This window comes from Lepus europaeus, chromosome 12, assembly GCF_033115175.1.
Source record: "Lepus europaeus isolate LE1 chromosome 12, mLepTim1.pri, whole genome shotgun sequence".
In the NCBI taxonomy this organism is placed as follows: Eukaryota; Metazoa; Chordata; class Mammalia; order Lagomorpha; family Leporidae; genus Lepus; species Lepus europaeus.
In genome coordinates, this window is record NC_084838.1 from 91,774,663 (window position 1) to 91,794,975 (window position 20,313).

The following is a 20,313-nucleotide window of genomic DNA, read 5'->3' on the forward strand; positions in this document are numbered from 1 at the left end:
GGACAGAATTATTATTATTTTAACATTTTTGCTCTCAATGTCTGGTCAGGTGCCCTGTCGGGCAGTGTGGCGGGGCCCAGTCACGGCCTCCCGTGTCCTCGCCGGGTCTCATCACGCTGTCTTCGTTGCAGGCTGTGCTTCAGGGGGTGGAAACACTTTTCCTAGAGTGTGGTGCCACCCTCTACCTCTACTCCTGTTTCTCTTATATAGATTATTACATCAGTATTGACATCCCACTTCTGAAAATCAGACCGCCAGGGACCAGGTATGCCCACCGAGCCGTATTCACCATCAAGTTACTTTAACCAGAGTTCATCTTCTATCCCATGTCCTTTTCATTTTTGGATCAACACATAGGAGATAACTTTTGAAAAACAATCACACCCTTAAGCTTTCATTTTGGTTCTTTTGAGGTCTTAGTGCTTTCATGGTTTTCTCCTGATTCTTCATCTAAAGTGAGACATTTCTAGATGTATTCCAAAAGACACATTTCATGTAGAGTTGCCTTCAGGCTCATTCATCGTTCCCCGGGGTCTTGCTTATGTGGAGGTAGACAGTTACTTTCACAAGGACAGCCTACACTGTGAGCACAGGGTTAGTGTGAGATCTGAGATAGCAGTCATTGGCCGGGGTGGTGGGAGGTGGTTGTTTGCTTTTTTTTTTTTTTTTTTTTTTTTAAACTATTGAAGATCCTCTCAGCTCCACATTGAGAATTAATAGGAATAATCATTATTTAAGTGCTACAAACATTACACAGAGTTGAGGATTTCAAAACTCAGTGGTAGAAAATTGCCATTTTAAAATTACTGTTTTCATTTAACCATTGGTTTTTGACATACCAAAAGCAACGACATTGCTTTTTCACACTATACCATTTCACTGATTATGATGTGGTCAACTCTTGACTGTTGCACTGCTCTGTCTGGCCCTGCCCAGTTTGTGGATTGCCCAGATTCCCCTCCTGTCCCCTCCCCATGTGTTGTCCACTCCAGGCTTTGCTATCAGAGGAGAAAAAGAAGAAAACACCCAGTTCGGACAGTTTGAACTCTTAGGTCCTCTGGGAGAGGTTTGGGGAGCAGACATTGAGACCTGAGGTGGATCTGTGAGGCCCCATCTCATCCATGTTTCCTCCACCTCCGTGTCCATGAGTAAGCTGGGTTTCTCATGTGGTTCTTGAACTCCTGTGCCAGTGAGTTACGGCCCTTATTCCCTCCCTGCTACATTGCTGTGCTGTCCTTGGTTGCCAGCAGAAATGCAGTTATGAAGGTAACATTCCCACCAAGCCCGGGCCTTGAGGCAGGTAGGTGGACAGTCAGGAGAGGTAGCTCTGCACAGTTGTAATATCTGCCCAGCTTCTTACTCCCCTGTTCTTGACATCTCTATAATTGCCTCAAATTATATTAACAGTTTCACGTGCCAAGTGCAGAATATGAAAGATGGAAATTGAAGAGCTTTAAAGATAGTACTAGGGAAGCGCAACATGTCTGATCCCTGAAAGAACTGTTTGTCATATAGGTAAATATGACAAAGGAAGAGTCTGCTGCCCACTAATAAGAAATCAGACAGTGTAACTTCACTAGAATTTGATTCTTGAACTGGGTAGAAATTAAGTTCCAAATTTGTATTTGCTATAAAATCAGAATTGTTTTTGTCTGTTTCTCTAGTTGAGGAGCTGTGGGTAATGTTGAACATATTATCTTAGAGTCAGAAAATGAGGTTAGAATGTGAATATGGCAGCAGTTTCAACGATTGAGGATTCAGATTTGAGCCCTGCAGTGTCTGGCTTTGTGTCCACGAGCTCCCTGGGCCCCAGCTCTGCCGTGGACTCTTTCTCAGAAGTGCCCGTGTTCTGCACTGGTGAGCAGTGGAAATGAGACAGTATGTGCAGAAGTACATGTGAAAAGGGCAGTGTCTGTTAGGCATTTATTAAGTTCCCATGAATATTAGCCGTTATCATTTACATAACTAACATTTGGAGAAAGAAATAAAAACACTATTTAATATAAGTTTTAAAATCGTTACAAGGAAGCAAAATCTGTACAGCAATTGTGATTTTATTCACATTGTTTTTACAGCTTTTAAGAAGCGTTCTGTTAAATATTGGTAATGGTCACTACTACAACTAATTTTCTTGAAACTGTAACATTGTCTTAAAAAGATTTATTTATTTATTTGAAAGAGTTACACAGAGAGAGGAGAGGCAGAGAAAGAGGTCTTCCATCTGATGGTTCACTCCCCAGTTGGCCACAATGGCCAGAGCTGCGCCAATTCAAAGCCAGGAGCCAGGAGCTTCTTCCAGGGCTCCCACGTGGGTGCAGGGGCCCAAGGACTTGGGCCATCTTTTACTGCTTTCCCAGGCCATACAGAGAGCTGGATCGGAAGTGGAACAGCCGGGTCTCGAACTGGCATCCATATGGGATGCTGGCACTGCAGGCAAGGGCATTAACTTGCTGTGCCACAGTGCTGGCCCCTGTAACATCGCTTTTAAATCCATAAAATACAGAGTCTCAACTAACTCTAAGGCCATTTACTAATATGTGTTTGTATGTACCACTCACACAATGCATCAAAAAGTTCATGGAGAGTCGTATCAAGAGATAGGGTTATTTTGGTGCAAAAACATTTTGGGGGACCATACAGTATTTTGGAATACAAATTTTTCCATGAATGTTTCGAAGACCCCTCATATGCATGGCTTTCAAAAACTTTTGCACCAAAATCACACACACACGTCTGTTTGAGACAGAGCTTTTATCTAAATGTCCGTAACAGCCACAGCTAGGCTGGGCTGAAGTTGGGAGCCAGGAACTTTATCCAGGACTCTCATGTTTGTGGCAGGAACTTGAGCCATCGCCTACTGGCCCCCAGAGTCCAAATTAGCAAGAACCTAGAATTAAGAGCCAGAGTTAGGACTGGAACCCAGGCACTCAGATATATAGGACTTGGGCATCTTACCTGTAATCTTACCCAGTGGCCTGAACACCTAGTTCTAAACTAAACTTTAGTTCTATTTGTCACTGAACTTTGAACTACCTTGTACACACATATCTGTGTGGATGTGGGTATGTGTGTGTATGGGTAGTGTAGCCTTGCTCCAGTTCCTCATGCCAGCAGGTTTGGAGATGAGTGATTTTGATGAGAATACATCTGTGCAGGGCACATCTGCAGAGACTTTTTAAACTCAGCATGCAGATGGCTGTGTGAGTTCCCTGGGTCACTAGGGGCTTGAATCTGGATGTGTCCAGTGATAGTGCGTGAGTGAGAACCACTGGTGCCATTTTGTACGTGACATTCAGATGGTGAGGCACATCTGAGACGACACCCACCCCATCACTCTTCTCCCTGATCCCTGACTCTGGGAGAGGCTCCATGTGGGAAGTGCTGGCGTCCCATGTCACTGGGAGGGATTCATGGCTGGTTGTGCTGTTGTGCTGGGGAAACTGTTTACCCACGGCCACACCTCTGCCAGGCCCTTTCCAGCTGGCCTGGCTTCCTCCTCCTTGAGGATTCTCCTTCCTTTCTGTAGTAGTTCAGAGACAGTGGCTGGCTTCTAACTAAACCAAATACATTTCTGTTTTGTTCCAGCTTGGCCCTCTCTTTCTCCACTTGGCACATAAACATAAAAATGTTTCTGATTCTGTCAGTCCAGCTCCCCTGCCCTCAACTGGACACTCTTCAGTTCACTTCCCTGCGAGGGAAAGTGGGAGTGGTTATGCATGGTAGGACTGGGGTGGAGATGAGCAGCTTTCCTACATTTGTGGACAGATGTTTCCAGGCTTTGGATATTTGACCACATTTACCTCAAGTGTAAAGAAAGGTTTCAAACTCAGTGTTGGCTGATCACTGGGAATGTTGACACAAATAGCATAGAACAGCAGGTAATCATAGATTTGTTAGCATTCGGCATTAGAAAGACTTTGTTTTCTCTTTAATGAGCAGCCATTGTACTTCCCGTGGGTCTGTGGCCCCATAAAGAGTATATTCCTTAAGAAGTCACCAGATTGGGAAGATAAAAACCAGAGCAGAGTGAAGACTTAGTTCTGGATAATCCACAAACTAGGCCCTCACAGGCAATCAAGAGTTGACTGTGCCTGTTAGATTGCTGCCCTGCTCCCCACCCCTGGGGAAATCACACGTGCAAATTCTGTAGCATGCATGGTGCAAACACAGCATTTTTGTTGTTGCATTCTTTCATTTATAATCTATCCATTTCTCCTAAAAACATTTTGACAGTCTCATTAATAAGTTGCTATCTAAAACATTAACATATAAAATACCAAAGTACAAATTTACTTTAGAGTGAAATTATACCAAGTAATTTTTTACTATAACTACTTGAAAAATGCAAAATCTTGACTGTTCCTTTTTGACACCCTTGCTGTAGTACATTCCCGTGTTCACTTTCTGAGGTGTGGAATAGTATTCTGTACAGGATTTTTGGGCTCTGGTCTGCTCAAGACTATACATCATGGCTGATGGTGTTATGAGCCAGCCTTATGCAGAGTATCCCTCCACACTGTGTGAGGCTTTGCAAAGCCCAAACTGGAATAGATTCAGTTAAATCACTGAAAAGTATTTCTGTTCAATGTGGGGCCAACGGGGTCACTGTAAGATAGTGACGGGATGACTTAGGGGTGCTGTTTTGTTGAGGAATGTTCTCTGCTAACTTTGGGGGAGGGGATGTAGTGAGACGCTGGAAGAATTAATGCTATAGTGCTCTTATTCCATAGAAATTACTCTTTTCAATTTAAGATTGAGAACCTCGATCCCCGAGGGATTCAGCTGTCAGCTCTCTTCATGAGTGGGGTGGACATGGCGCTGTTCGCAAACGACGCGTGTGGACAGCCCATCCCCTGGGAGCACTGTTGTCCATGGATGTATTTTGATGGGAAGCTCTTCCAGTCCAAGCTCCTCAAAGCCAGCCGGGAAAAGACCCCGCTCATCGACCTCTGTGATGGTCAGGTATGTCGGGGGGCACCTCTGGCTAGCACGGAATACAGCACACTAGCTGAATCTCATCCTTTGGGATCATGGTTTTAGATTAGGCCGAGCCAGTGTGTGACTGAGTGCTCCCATTAGACCATGGACTGCTTACTTCTCAGTTGTTAGGTTGTGAAATTTGCCTTGAAAACTGAACCGCCCCTTCGGGGGTGGGGGTAGTGGTGGTGTCCAGAATGAGGTTCCTGTGAGGCTCTGGTCATACGCTGTCTTCAGCCAATCAGTATGTGGCTTTGTTTGTATTGTTGATTACTGTTGCACTCACGGCCAATAGCACTGTAACTTATGCCTGAAGGAAACCTCTCTGATGTGTGTGTTTTTTCAACAAGCATGTCATACTTCACGTGCATTTGGACAGCACATCAGCACCACACTTAGGGACCATTTTTAACAGCAAAATCACCACCAAAAGCACCCGAACTGAAAAATGTGGCAAACACAGGCCATGGAGGGGAGTGTTTGCAGCATGAGCTGAAGCAAGCAGGCAGGCTTGTCCCACTCAACCCGTGCCCAGGCCTGCCAACAACCAGGGAAGTGCCGAGAGCATCAGTCTGGGGTGCAGACAACGCAGTATTTCACAGTAGGTGAAGCTGCAGATACAGAACTCGAGCAGTGGAGTTGGCATGTGTGGTTCTGCCAGTATGCGTGTGGGCCTGGCAGGAGCAGAGCTGGATACTCACCGCTGTCCTCGCTTTGCAGGCCGAGCAGGCTGCCAAGGTGGAGAAGATGCGCCAGAGCATCCTCGAGGGGCTCAACCTCTCCCGGCAGAACCACCCCCTGCCCTTCCCCCCACCCCCTGCCCTGCCCTTCTACCCCACCTCAGTGTACCCACGGCACTTCGGGCCCGTGCCACCCTCCCAAGGCAGGGGCAGAGGCTTTGCAGGTGAGTCGTGTGGCAGCATTTGTCTAGGTGGGAGGAGAGGCAGTCTGCTAGGGAGCCAGAGCTACAGTGCAGAGACCCTGTAACTGTCAGTCTGTCTGCAAAGCAGCAAGGGGGTGGTGGGGAGGGAGAGTGGGAGCCGCCACGCTGACCAGAACCTGTTCACACAGCTAGAAACCCTTTCCTCAAAATTTTGGATTAAGGTTTCTTTTTTTTTTTTTTTTTTGACAAGCAGAGTGGTCAGTGAGAGAGAGAGAGAGAGAGAGAGAAAGGTCCTCCCCTTTGCCGTTGGTTCACCCTCCAATGGCCGCTGCGGACGGCGCATCGCGCTGATCCGAAGCCAGGAGCCAGGTGCTTCTCCTGGTCTCCCATGGGGTGCAGGGCCCAAGGACTTGGGCCATCCTCCACTGCACTCCCGGGCCATAGCAGAGAACTGGCCTGGAAGAGGGGCAACCGGGATAGAGTCCGGCACCCCAACTGGGACTAGAACCCGGTGTGCCGGCGCCGCAAGGCGGAGGATTAGCCTGTTGAGCCACAGCGCCGGCCAGATTAAGGTTTCTTTGGGAGAAAATAAATCATGTGAGTCGGGGAGCTGTCTTTGAGTTCAGCCCTCGTCAGTGCACTCTTGGAGGCCCTGCTACAGGGAGGGTGGCCAGCGCTGCTATCCCTGAGGACCTGGGGTGCAGATGGTGCGCTAGCAACTGCCACTGAAGGAGACGCTGTCCCTCATGCTTTTCCCCTGTCTCTCTCTGCCTGGGTCCTACAGGAGTCTGTGGCTTTGGAGGCCCCTATGGGGAAGCGGTAGCAACAGGCCCCTACCGAGCCTTCCGGGTGGCAGCGTCGGGACCCTGCGGAGCCTTCTCAGGCAGTGACAGCAGCAGAACTAGCAAGGCCCAGGGCGGTAATTATCACCCTCCTCCTCTCCCCCCATGAAAGCTGTTGCTGCCAGCACTTCTTGCTCCAGCCCCCTTCCTGTCCTCTTGAGCCACCCCGGTGCACACCCTATCTCCTGGGCCCTCTCTCCTTGAGGGTAGACTGTCCAGTCTGCTAGAGCAGAGCTGGCCACGCCCCATACACACAGGATCAGCGCGGATTCCTGCCCAGCGGCGTCTTGGTCCTCGGTGGGGATCCTTGGTAAAGGTGCCTTGCTGGGACAGAGGGCTCTAAGGGGCATGCGAGTCCTGGTGTGAACAGTCTGTCACAGTTTGTTTCATAGAAACATTTTTACAAAAGATCTAACACCAGGTATATAAATAAGTTAGATTACTGTCCATTCCCGCTGCTCCTGTTCTCATTTATGTTGTGTGTGTGAGGGGAACAAAGCCTTATTTGTTCTGGAGACACTTGTGACTCTGCTGTGGCTTTGTCCTCTTCCCACATCTTGGAGCTGCAGATCTCTGTAGCCATCAAGTGACCCCGCGGGGTAACGGAGGACAGGCAAGCCTCGCTGCAGCCCCACGCTCTGTCTCTGACTCAGGTCCCTAGGGTGCTCAGGGAGGCCAACAGGAGGCGCCGGCTGTGGGAAGGAGACTCCAGCAGACCAGCTGTGCCTGCGCCTTCTGCAGTGGAGGCCTCCTCCTTTCCCCAAGGCTCCCATGGGGCTTTTCTGCCCCTGGCTGCGCCTCCTGCAGCTCCGCCGCGTCCTCTGCCACTTGGCTGCTGCCGCTCCTTCAGCGCCGGCCCTGTGTAGGCCCAAAAGGCTGAAGGACAGGGCCGGTGTTGCCATGGGTGCTGTGGGGTGAGAGGGACCTTCTAGTCAAAGGGAACGCCCCTAACATTGTGTCTGGAGTTCAGGCCCTTGCTGGGCAGGGCTGCGCCCGGGACCCACTGGGTGCTGCTGCTGCGGTGCACAGCAGCTCCTGAAGAGTGACTAGGGAAGAGCTGTAAAGTAGTTTAACTGGATGGCGTATGGAAACGCTATTATTTTGGATATTTTGTGTTAAGTAGGATTTATTATTAAAACTTACTTCATCCACGTCATTGGCTACCAGAAAATATAAGGCCAAGCAGTGAGGTGGCTGTGACCACAGCTGACACCGGAAACCGGGACCTCATTATAACCCAGCCCCCTGCCAGAAAACAAGATACCTGAGGTTCTATTTTATTTCTTTTTAAAAACGTATTTATTTATTTGTTTGTTTGAAAGGCGAGAGAGTTAGAGAGAGATCTTTCATTTGCTGGTTCACTCCAAATGGGCACAACAGCCAGGGCTGTGCCAGGCTGAAGCCAGGGGCTTGGAACTTTTTTGAGTCTCCCATGTGGATGCAGGAGCCCAAGCACTTGGGCCATCTGCTGCTGCTTTCCCAGACCATCAGCAGGGAGCTGGATGGGAAGCAGCAGCTGAGACTTGAACTGGCACTCATGGGATGCCGGATTGCAGGTGGGAGCTTAACTCAGTGTGCCAGCGCTCACCCCTGTTGTATTTCTTTTTATCAGATGCTTATCAGTTAATAATTTGAGAGTTTTCTTACATTAGAAAACCTAACAATATGCAGGCTACCAGAAATGAATAGAAGTTAGTGATTTCAATGAATAGTTGTGATTCTGCTTAAGGAAATTCTACAGACTAATTGCCTTCTGTAATGTTTGCTAAGGTAGTAAACATGAAAGCGATTTGCCTAAAGAGGAAAACGCTGACCGCAGAAACCCTCCCAGTGATGCCGGGCGAGCCTCTCGCGCGGCTGTGGTACCTCGTTTGATCCACTTCTCTCTGAAGCACCTTGCAGCTGCAACCACATTCAGTTGTCACAGGTTTTTCATGACAGTTGAAAATCAAGCGGTGTAGAGTCTTCTCAGGGCAGGATGAAGCAGCTTCATCCAACATATGAACCCAAATGCAAAGAAGTGGCTTGCTTGTTTTTTTGTTCACTGTTCTCAGTGCTGTGGTTGTAAAGATGTTTTCTTCTTGTGTATTTTCTGTGCAGGAGTCCAACCTATGCCTTCTCAGGGAGGGAAGCTAGAAATCGCTGGCACCGTGGTGGGCCACTGGGCCGGGAGCAGGCGGGGCCGGGGGGGCCGTGGGCCCTTCCCCTTGCAGGTGGTCTCTGTTGGAGGATCTGCCAGAGGGTGCGTTGGGACTGGGAACATACATTTCACATGAATAGAAAAACAGCCTCTCACTTGCCTTTTTACATGAGTTTTTATATTGTTTCATATACTCTAAAACACCTTCTTAATGATTGCATAGGATTCCATAACAGAGCATTAAGTAAATTATTAAATAACCACACACATTATTCAGTTAACCAGATGGCTTTTCCAAATATTATTTCTAAACAGTTTTTTTTAGATTTGTTTATTTTTTTGAAAGTCAAGTTAAGACAGAGAGAGATCTTCCATCTTCTGGTTCACTCCCCAATTGTCTGCAATGGCCAGGGCTGGGCCAAGCTGGAGCCATGAGACAGGAACTTCTTCCAGGTTCTATGTGGGTACAAGGGCCAGAGCACTTAGTCCATATTCCACTGCTTTTCCCAGGTCATTAGCAGGGAGCTGGATCAGAAATGAAGCAGCCAGGACTCTAATCGGGGCCCATATGGGATGCCAGCATTGCAGGCAGTGGCTTTACTCCACAAAGTCAGCCCTTAAACTTAATATTTTTAAAGTGTCATTTAAAGCAGATGATTGAATATAAACCAAATATATATATATATACACACACACACATATATATATATATAAATGTTTGAAGTAGCCATACTTAAACTCTATGCTTTATAGAGCATAGATTAAAAAAAAAAAAAAAAGATTTATTTATTTATTAGAGAGAGAGGAAGGGAGGGAGGGAGGTCTTCTGTCCGCTGCTTCACTTCCCAAATGGTCGCAAAGGCCAATCCGAAAGCTGGACATGGGCTGATCTGAAGCCAGGAGCTGGAGCTTCTTTGGAGTCTCCTATGCGGGTGCAGGGGCCCAACCAAATACTTGGGCCATCTTCTACTGCTTTCCCACACCATGGCAGAGAGCTGAATTGGAAGTGAAGCAGCTGGAACTCGAACTAGTACCCAGATGGGATGCCGGCACTGCGGGCGGTGGCTTTACCCACTGCTCCACAGTGCTGGCCCCTAGATGAGACATTTTTAAAGGCTTTTGCTATATTATTGTGAATGCCATCTGTAATGGCTCTATGTCTGTTTGCTGTTGTCCCTTCTGTTCACTTAGGCGTCCAAGAGGAGTTATTTCCACCCCAGTGATTCGAACCTTTGGAAGAGGTGGAAGGTACTACGGCAGAGGCTATAAGAACCAGGGAGCGATTCAGGTAATTGTGCACACAGCACTGTTGCTGTTGTCCCGGCTGTGTCTCCTCCCTGAGGTGGGTTTTCCGTGCCTGTGCTCAGACTTAGGGGTGAAGGTGTTCTGTAGATGTCCTGCATGAGCAATGCCTGGCACAAGGGTGCTTTTCTTTTTTAAAACTAAGATCCTTGGGGCTGGTGTCATGGCATAGTGGGTAAAGGCACCACCTGTGATGCTGTCATCCCAAATAGGCACCAATTCATGTCCTGGTTGCTCCACGTCCAGTCCAGCTGCCTGTTAATGGCCTGGGACGACAGCTGAAGATGACCCAAGCACTTGGGGACCTGGAAGAAGCTCCAGGTTCGTGGCTTCTTATTGGCCCAGCTACTGGTTTTGGATCGGCCATTGTGACCATGTAGGGAATGAACCAACAGATGGAGTATCTCTCTCTCTTTTTTTTAAAGATTTATTTATTTATTTATTTGGAAGTCAGAGCTACAAAGAGAGAAGGAGAGAGAGCGAGAGATAGTGTATCCGTTGGTTTACTCCTCAAGTGGCCGCAACAGCTGGAGCTGTGTCAGTCTGAAGCTAGGGTCTCCCACGTGGGTGCAGGGGTCCAAAGCCTTGGGCCATCTTCTACTGCTTTCCCAGGGCATAGCAGAGAGCGAGGTCGGAAGTGGAGCAGCTGGGTCTTGAACCGGCGCCCATATGGGATGCCAGCACTGCAGATGGTGGCTTTACCTGCTACGCCACAGCGCCGGCCCCGAGGATATCTCTTTCTCGCTCCCTCTAACTCTTTCAAATAAATAAATAAATCTTTAAAAAAAAATTGACACTGCTTTATTTTTATTTATTTGTTTATTTTTTGACAGGCAGAGTTAGAGAGAGAGAGAGAGACAGAGAAAGGTCTTCCTTTGCCGTTGGTTCACCCCCCAAGTGGCCGTAACGGCCGACGCTGCGCTGATCCGGAGCCAGGAAAGGCCCAGATTGAGTCCCTGGTTTCTGGCTTTGGCCTGGTTCAGGCTCCGCTGTTGTGGGAATTTGTGGACTAGTGGATGGAAGCACGTTCTCTCTCTCTCATCTCCCCGCCGCCCCACCCCACCCCACCCCACCCCCCCCCCCCCGGCCTTAGAAATAAATAAATAATTAAGAATTAAGAAAAAAATCTTTATGCACTCCTTGATGTTTCTAATTCAGATTGAGAACTATAGGGCTCTTAAGTAACATCTGTCAGGTCTTTGTTTCCTTTCTCCTGTACCTTGTCAGAGTCTGGGCTTTTCCTGTGGATGGTGCTGGGGGAAGGTGCGCCGGTGCTCATATATATCCACTATGCACATGGACACATTGCATGCACAGGCTGAGGAAGTCTCTTAATGCATGTCCCCTCCTCATTCTCCACCATTCTTGTGCTTAAAAAAAAAGGTAGCAGTGCTATTATTATCTGTGTTGTCTGTGCAGATGGCCATGACCTACTATACTATACTTTACCTCGTTTGTTTTGGTTCTATAAATACCTTCCTGTCCGATGCCCCCCACCATCCAGTGTCTTTGCATGTCTTTTGGGCTCTGAAACCCTTTCTTTCATAGATTATCCTGAAAGAATACCTTCAGAAAGATTTAGAGAGACAATCTTTGGTGTGAAGTAGAGATTTCTCCTTATCCTTGTAAGCATGGCTCCTGTTTTTTCTACTCACGTTATCTTGTGTCATTTTCTTCTTGCATAAAGTGTTGCTGAAAAGACTGACAGAAATATAATTTTCTTTCCCTTTGAAGCAACTTGCTGATTTGATGCAAGTGTTCAAACTGGTTTTGTTTCCTCATGCAAGTTCAGTGCCTTTCCTTGTGCCGTGGTGCCAGTTGTTTGGGATCCCTGTTCCTAGTGCAGGGGACCCTCTTCCCAAATGTGGTTTCTGATCGTATTTCAGAAAGTCATCCAGGATGAATGGTTCTGTGTTTGTTCCTTTACTTTGCTTTGTCGCTGTCCTGGCGCTCCCGTCACCCCGTCATGCTCTTCTGGGCCTGTGTTCAATATGTGGCTTACTCATTTGATTCTTTTTAAATCTCTTCTGTCTTTGTTGGCACATAACTCACATACAGTTTATCTATTTAAAGTGTACAATTCAGTGATTTTTTTTAAAGACTGATTTGTAGACCAACTTCAGGTTAAGGTTTTTTTTTTTTTTTTTTTTGACAGGCAGAGTGGATAGTGAGAGAGAGGGACAGAGAGAAAGGTCTTCCTTTTTGCCATTGGTTCACCCTCCAATGGCCACTGCGGCCAGCATGCTGTGGCCGGCGCTCCGCACTGATCTGAAGCCAGGAGCCAGGTGTTTCTCCTGGTCTCCTATGCGGGTGCAGGGCCCAAGCATTTGGGCCATCCTCCACTGCACTCCCGGGCCACAGCAGAGAGCTGGACTGGAAGAGGGGCAACCGGGACAGAATCCGGCACCCCAACTGGGACTAGAATTCAGTGTGCCGGCGCCGCTAGGCGGAGGATTAGCTTACTGAGCCACGGCGCCGGCCCAGGTTAAGTTTTAATAGGCAGATACAGAGTTTTCCCATATACCTCCCACTCCTTCCCCCTCACAATGTCCTCCACTGTGAGCATCCCCTTCCAGAATGGTACATTTGTTTCAATCCATGATCTACACGGACACATCATTATCATTCATATGAGGGTTCTGTCCCGATGTCCTGTATTCTGTGGGTTTAGACAGTGTATCATGACAGGATCCACTGCTGTAGGCTCATACAGAGTAGTATGATGGACCTAAAAGTCCTCCATGTGCTATTTAGTCAGCCTCCCTCACAATGACCCCATAATCCATTGATCTTTTAAAAATTTTTTTTAAAGATTTATTTATTTGAGAGGCAGAGTTATAGACAATGAGAGGAAGAGACAGAGAGAAAGGTCTTCCATCTACTGGTTCACTACCCACATGGCCACAACGTTCAGAGCTGGGTCAATCCAGGTCTCCCATGAGGGTGCAGAGCCCCAAGCACTCGGGCTGTCTGACACTGCTTTCCCCGGCCATAGCAGAGAGCTGGATTGGAAGAGGAGCAGCTGGGACTTGAACTGGTGCCCATATGGGCTGCCGGCACCACATGCAGAGGATTAACCTGTGCCACAGCACTGGCCCCCCCAGTGATCTTTTCACTGCCCCCATAATTTTGCCTTTTCCAAAATATCACATACTTGGAATCGTACAGCATGGTGCCTTTTCAGACTGGCTTCTTGCTCTCAGTGATACACATTTAAGGTTCTTCCATGTTTTTTCATGGCTTGATAGCTTATTTTTTAGTGTTGAATGATATTCCATTGTCCAGATCAGCCGATTTATTTATACACTCCTCTCTGGAGGACACAGTGGTTGCCAAGCTGTCTTCCAAAGTAGCTGCAGCATGTTGCACGCCCACCAGCAGTGAATAAGTTGTTTTTAAAGATTGATTTATTTATTTGAAAGTCAGAGTTACGGACCCAGCGTTGTATTATAGCAAGTAAAGCTGCCACCTGCAACTCCAGTATCCCATGTGGGCACCAGTTCAAGTCCCAGCTGCTCCACTTCCCATCCAACTCCCTGCTAACGTAGCTGGGAAGGCAGCAGAAGATGGCCCAAGTCCATGGGCCCCTGCACTCACATGGGTGAGAGAAAAAGTTTCTGGCTCCTGGCTTCAACCTGGCCCAGCACCAGCCATTTGGAGAGTAAGATAGCAGATGGACGATCTCTCTCAGTCTCTTCTCTCTTGTAAACTCTGACTTTCAAATAAATAAATAAATCTTTAAAGAGAGAGAGAAAGAATTACAGAGAGAGGTCTTCCATCCATTGATTCACTCCCCAGATGGTCCATGACAGGGCTGGGCCAGGCCAGAGCCAGGAGCTTCATCTTGGTCTCCCATGTAGGTGGCAGAGATCCAAACACTTTAGCCATCCTAAGTTGCTTTTATCAGGCCATTAGCAGAGACCTGGACCAGAAGTAGAGCACGTAGGAAAAATGAACTGGCTGGCTGGCGCCGTGGCACAGTAGGTTAATCCTCTGCCTGCGGCGCCGGCATCCCATATGGGCACCAGTTCTAGTCCAAGCTGCTGTTCTTCCAATCCAGCTCTCTGCTATGGCCTGGGAAAGCAGTAGAAGATGGCCCAGATGCTTGGGCCCCTGCTCCCACGTGGGAGACCCAAAAGAAGCTCCTGGCTCCTGGCTCCTGGCTTTGTATCGGTGCAGCTCCGGCCATTGTTGCTATTTGGGGAGTAAACCAACGGAAGGAAGACCTTTCTCTCTGTCTCTCCCTCTCACTGTCTAACTCTACCTCTCAAATAAATAAATAAAATCTTAAAAAAAAAAAAAGAAGAAGAAGAAAAGAAAAACAAACTGGCAAATGTATGGGATGCCGGCATCATAGCCATCAGCTTTATCTGTTACCCCACAATGCTGGACCCCAGTGAATGAGTTTTTATTGCTCCAGATCCTCACCAGCATTTGGTGGTGTCAGTATGGTGGATTCTGGCCATTCTGATGTGTGTGTAGTATAGCTCCTTGTCACTTTAATTGTGCTCCCCTGATGACACATGTGGTCGAGCACCTTTTCATCAGCTTATTTGCCATCTGTGTTTTAGCTTTGTGGAGTCTGTTCAGGTCTTTGCCCTAATATGTCGTCATGTTATTTTAATTTGGTGGGTTTCGGCGTATTTGCAAGGTCAAGCGGCCAGCAGTGCTAACTCTAGGACATTCATCACTCCCCTAGTAGAAACTCCTTTCTCATTCATGGGCAGTCACCCCCCCATCATGCCACCCCTAGCTGCTGGTGATTGCTGACCAATTCTGTGTGTCCTTGGACTGCCTGTTAGGGGTGTTTCACTGGAGAGTGCAGCTGGTAACATGTATCAGGACGTTTTATCGCTGAGTCATGTTCCATTCTATGGACAGACCACATTTTTAAAATCCATTGATGGATATTTGGGCTTCTGCCTTTTGGATATTGGGAATAATAGTGATATACATATTCATCTGTAAGCTTTTCTGTGGACAAACGTTTTCAGTTCTTTTGGGAGTGGAATTGCTGGGTTAACTGCTCTCTCTGCCACACTGGTTCCCACCAGCAGTGCACAGGGCCTGCAGTATCTCCACGGCCTCAACAACATGTTGAGAGTCTGCACCTCGTGCGTGTGGAGTGGTAGCATTGTGTGTTTGATTTGCATTTCCCCTATCTTCCTTTCTTTTGGATCTTTAAAATGTTCTTCCTCTAGATTTTCTTCAGTTATTTGTTCTTGGTGTTTCTTCTGCCTTAGTCTTTATTCTTAAGGTTTGATTTCTGCTGTTCTTTCATTTCTTCCATCATGTTATTCTCCTGTTTTGTCAGAGGAGGTGCTCTTGGTCTTTCTTATGCTCCCATCTTCCTGATGTGTTTGGTTGTCTGTGGGATGTGTCTGCATTCCATATTTTCTCATTGCTTTTATGTTGTGTGTGAGTCCATCTTGGTGTTTTCTGTCGCACATTTTTTTTTTTTTTTTTTGACAGGCAGAGTGGACAGTGAGAGAGAGAGACAGAGAGAAAGGTCTTCCTTTTGCCGTTGGTTCACCCTCCAATGGCCGCTGCGGTAGCGCGCTGCGGCCGGCGCACCGCGCTGTTCCGATGGCAGGAGCCAGGTGCTTATCCTGGTCTCCCATGGGGTGCAGAGCCCAAGCACTTGGGCCATCCTCCACTGCACTCCCTGGCCACAGCAGAGAGCTGGCCTGGAAGAGGGGCAACCGGGACAGGATCGGTGCCCCGACCGGGACTAGAACCCGGTGTGCCGGCGCCGTGTCTGTTGCACATTTTTAGGTGAAGTTGGGTCTTATGTACCTTGAGAGTTTGGCTGGACGCTGTGTGCAATGTTGCTCTCATTCCTGTTATTCTCAGCTCGTGTTAAACACACACAGCTTGCTTCTTGCATTTCAGGGCCTTCTCTTTCCCTGCCTCTGTTGCTGCTGTCCACGCCGCTTGTATTTCACTCCCAGCACTTGTTCTCACTGGGAGCCCATCCTGGTGGTCGGTGGGTTCTCAGAGGAGGCTGCGCTGCTGAGATGGTGCGCTTGGCAGTAGTGGAAGGAGCTATCTGGAGCAGAGCTTCTAGGGGAAACAGACAGGGTGCCTGTTTCCACACGGGGAAAGCCAGCTTTTTTTTATCGCCTGTGTCCTTTATGCACACCCTTCCCCTGCTACCCTGAGCACTCCCAACGGCCAGACCCCTGGCGGTGCACCTGGGGGATGTGTGTGCTCCCACGCCTCCCACGCCAGGTGTTGCTTCAGCCCTGCAGGCGGCTCTGCTGCAGCAGGTGGGCTCTGAGATTTGAAAGGAGGTAGTGAAAATGTCAGCAATTTTTCTTCCCCTTCTTGGTCCTGCTATAATTTTATATTGGGTATTTGTCTCACAGTTCCACAGAATGACTCAAGGAGAAGGGCACTAAAAAAAGATTTATTTATTTGAAAGGTGAAATTATAGAGAGAGGTCTTCCATCCACTGGTTCCCTTCCCAGATCCCAGATGGCCGCAACAGCCGGAGCTGCGCTGATCCAAAGCCAGGAGCCTGGAGCTTCTTCTGGGTCAGGGGCCCAAGGACTTGGGCCATCTTTTACTGCTTTCCCAGGCCATAGCAGAGAGCTGGATTGGAAGTGGAGCAGCCGGGTCTTGAACTGGTGCCCATGTGGGATGCTGGCACCGCAGGCAGTGACTTTACCCACTATGCCACAGCACTGGCCCCGAGAAGGGCATTTTAGTATCTTAACATTTTTATTTGGAAGCTAAGATAAGATACTGTGGGGGGATTGGTGGTATGCTGCTCCCTGGAGGTCTCTGGGCACAACCTGAATTGAGCAGTGGGCTTTTATAAGGCCAAATGCCCTGTATATCAGGATAGAAGGAATGGAAGGTGCTAGAAGGCACCATCTGGGGTGGGGAGGGAGTAGGGTGATGAGACAGAAATGCTTGTTCTCATCTGAGACATGGCCATTGGGGGGGGAAGCCATGCAAGTTTGCTTCTGCACTGCGTGTGATGCCTCTTGGCTCTGAGGGATACCTGCAGACATGGGCGGGGGGCAGAGCTGCTGCTGGACACCCCACAGTGGCCTGGAGTGACTGTGCATCAGTCCCTAGGCTGATTGTTTTTTCTAAGAGTTATATTTATCTATTTATTTTTAAAAGATTTATTTCTGCATAGTTACAGAAGGGGGAGACACAAACACACGTACACACACAGATCTTTGACCTGCTGATTCATGCCCTAAATGCCTGCAACAGCCAGACTGGGCCAGGCTGGAGCCAGGAACTCCATTTGTCCCGCAAGAATGGCATGGGCCCAAGCACAGAGCCCATCTGCTACATCTGAACCAGGCGCTCCAAAATGGGGTGTAGGCATCCGAAGCAGTGGTGTGACCCACTGCACCACAACACTTCATTCTAGAGTTAGCTTTAAATCTGTTACCAGGAGGGGGCCCACTCAGAAGCCACCACCACAGGTGTGCCACCATGATCAATGCCAGTTTGTGGCTTGTTGAGGTTTCCCACATACATGGGGTTTATGCATGCTCAGAAGACCTGTTAATTTGGGGTGCATGTGTTACCCCATTATGTCTCATCATCCTATATATATATGGGACACATATAAACTTAAATTGAGCACATAATATCCCACCTACAGTGCTCTGGTATCTGCGGGCACCCTGAGGCCGCTGCTTGTCCGAAGCCTCCTCCTCACGCCCTGTCTTCTTCCATGCAGGGCAGACCTCCGTATGCTGCTTCAGCAGAGGAAGTGGCCAAAGAGCTCAAGTCGAAATCCGGGGAACCCAAGTCATCTGCTGCCTCTTCAGACGGGTCCCTGGCAGAAAACGGAGTGACCGCCGAGGAGAAGCCCCTGCCCCAGATGAATGGGAGTGCGGGTGATGCCAGGGCCCCCAGCCGCTCCGAAAGTGCCTTGAACAGTGACTCTAAAACGTGCAATACAAATCCTCGCTTAAATGCACTAAGTACAGACAGCGCCTGCCGCAGAGAAGCTGCTCTGGAGGCGGCTGTCTTAAATAAAGAAGAGTAAACTTATTTTTTATAGAGGGTGAAGGATGCTGGAAGGGTAAGGATTTAGGAATATCTGGAGAGAAAGAGAGCCTGCAGTTACGTACATTTTGTCCTTTCCGTAAGAGAAAAATGAGGACTTTGGAAATTCAGATCCCTCTTTGATATCAGAGATTTAAACAACACATTTTTAGTTTTAACCAGTTGTGGTCAAAATGCTACAATAAAACAAAAAAAGAGAGAAAGAAAATGAAGAGCATTTGACTCCCGCACTTAAAATGAAGTACACATAAAGTTTAAACTGGTTATGACAAAAGCCTATAGTTGTGTTTCTTGAACTATAAAGAAAACAAATTTTGGCAGTCTTTAAGTATATATAGCTTAAAATATAATTTTTAGCATTTGGCACCATATGTATGCCATTATATTTGATTTTGCATTACTGTTTCACAATGAAGCTTTGTTTAAGGCTTTGTTTTTTATGATTATGAAAGAAATAAGGCACAACCACAGTTTTTCTTTCTTAAATTTCATCACTGTTGATGTGGTTCTTTTGTGTTAAAAAAAAAAAGTGCAACTATCGAAACTGAAAAATTATAGAGTAATATTGCCGTTCTGCTGATTTTAAATACACAGTACATCATACATACTTTATAAGCAAGTTAAATGGAGGTAAAGTTGAAATCATAGAAGATGCAAATGACCTTTCAAAATCCACACAATGTGTTCTGAAACTTTTGGTGACTAATACCATGCATCTGCGATCAGTGAACTATGTGGTTTTGAATCGGATGTAGACGTTAGTACTACTACTTGAGCTAAACTTCTGCATGGTTCATAATTTTTAAAGTGTGTAGTTAATATTATGCATGTTATTGTCCTTTCTTCCATTCTTACCAGTATGTGCCCATTTGCAAAACAAAAATGCTAATAATCAGTAATAGTCCTATAAAAGATGTTAACTCTGTTTAGTAATTGACTGATCTTGCTCTAACCTTAAAATTTTGTGATTATTGACCTCTGTTGCATTTATTCTAAAACCCCCCAAAATTATCTAGCCGTCTCAAATATCAACATTACCCTGGTGTATTCACTGCTGTATGCATTATTGTTCTTTGTTGCTGTTTTATGCCTTCATATTAGCAAAATATGAAATTCTGTGAAAAAAAAAAAACCCTTTGATCTTAAAAAAAAAAATACCCCCCCCCTTCTGTAGCAGGAAACAAATTGCTTGTTCTGAGAACTTTCCCATCAAGAATTTAGTAGAAGCAGGTATACTTCTATCATTTTGATGTTTTTGTTAATGTTTCCAAACAATGTACTTTGAAATCAGAATCACTTCTTATCGTTTTCATATACTTCTGATGCTCTTCATCACATTAGTGATCAGAAATGAAGTGTAATTCCCCAACCCCTGCCCGCAAGAGCTAAGTAGGATCTTACTGTAAGTTGAAGGGAGTTCTGCCCTAACTCATGGATTGTGAAGAATGAACTGCTGTTGGGTTTGATTGACTGTCGATGGACTGTGGTGTGGCGTATTGGAGGCTATTGAATGCAACTTACAATGCTTAATAAAAATCTTTATTCTTTTAGTATAAAGTATGGCGTGGCTCTTCAGTTCCCTTGTGAGGCGTCATTCAAATCGAGAAGGCTGCTGACAGCCCACAGCAGACCGGCCAGCCTTTAGAAGAGGTCTGCCCTATCGGAGTGGCCTGGGGGCGTCCACACAGGCAACCACGGGGGCGCTCCCACGGGCTTACACGGCAGCGTCCCGAGACCAAAGGCATTAAAGAAAAGATAACGCGAATAAAGCTGGCCTAGTAACCGAAGAGTCGGCTGTAAGCCCCGCGTTTATACGCGTTTTTACACCTGGTAGTTACAGCGGCGGCGCGCCCGCCTGGCCCACAGGCGAGGCGGCCTGGCACCGGCGCGGGGCACACGCCCGGCCGCCGCCGCGCGGGAAACGGGGAACGGCGGCGGGGGCGGGGCCCGCCCGAGGCGCGCGCACTTCCGGCGGCGGGCGGGGCCCCGCGTGTCCCCGCCCCCGGAGTGCGCGCGGCGGCGGGCGGCTGCGTGTCGGCCGGGAGGGTCCGTGCGGCCGCGGGAGCGGGGTGAGCGCTGCGTCGGGCGGGAAGGGCTGGCGAGCGGCTCCGCTGCGGAGGGGCCCCGGA

The 20,313-nt window shown here is 47.8% G+C and overlaps 1 protein-coding gene across 2 annotated transcripts in view; it reads left to right on the forward strand.

Annotated features, from left to right (window-relative positions):
• FAM120A (family with sequence similarity 120 member A) overlaps positions 1–19,741 on the forward strand; it is a 116,020-nt gene extending 96,279 nt beyond the window's left edge. The window contains exons 13-18 of one of the 2 annotated variants that reach the window (XM_062208511.1): positions 4,753–4,962; positions 5,698–5,881; positions 6,645–6,779; positions 8,803–8,944; positions 10,034–10,130; positions 17,853–19,741. In XM_062208511.1, coding sequence (XP_062064495.1) covers positions 4,753–4,962; positions 5,698–5,881; positions 6,645–6,779; positions 8,803–8,944; positions 10,034–10,130; positions 17,853–18,164 — 1,080 coding nt within the window. In that variant the 3' untranslated portion in view covers positions 18,165–19,741. The remainder of the gene's footprint in view (positions 1–4,752; positions 4,963–5,697; positions 5,882–6,644; positions 6,780–8,802; positions 8,945–10,033; positions 10,131–17,852) is intronic. The other variant, XM_062208512.1, reaches the window with a different exon arrangement.
• The last annotated feature ends 572 nt before the right edge of the window (positions 19,742–20,313 follow it).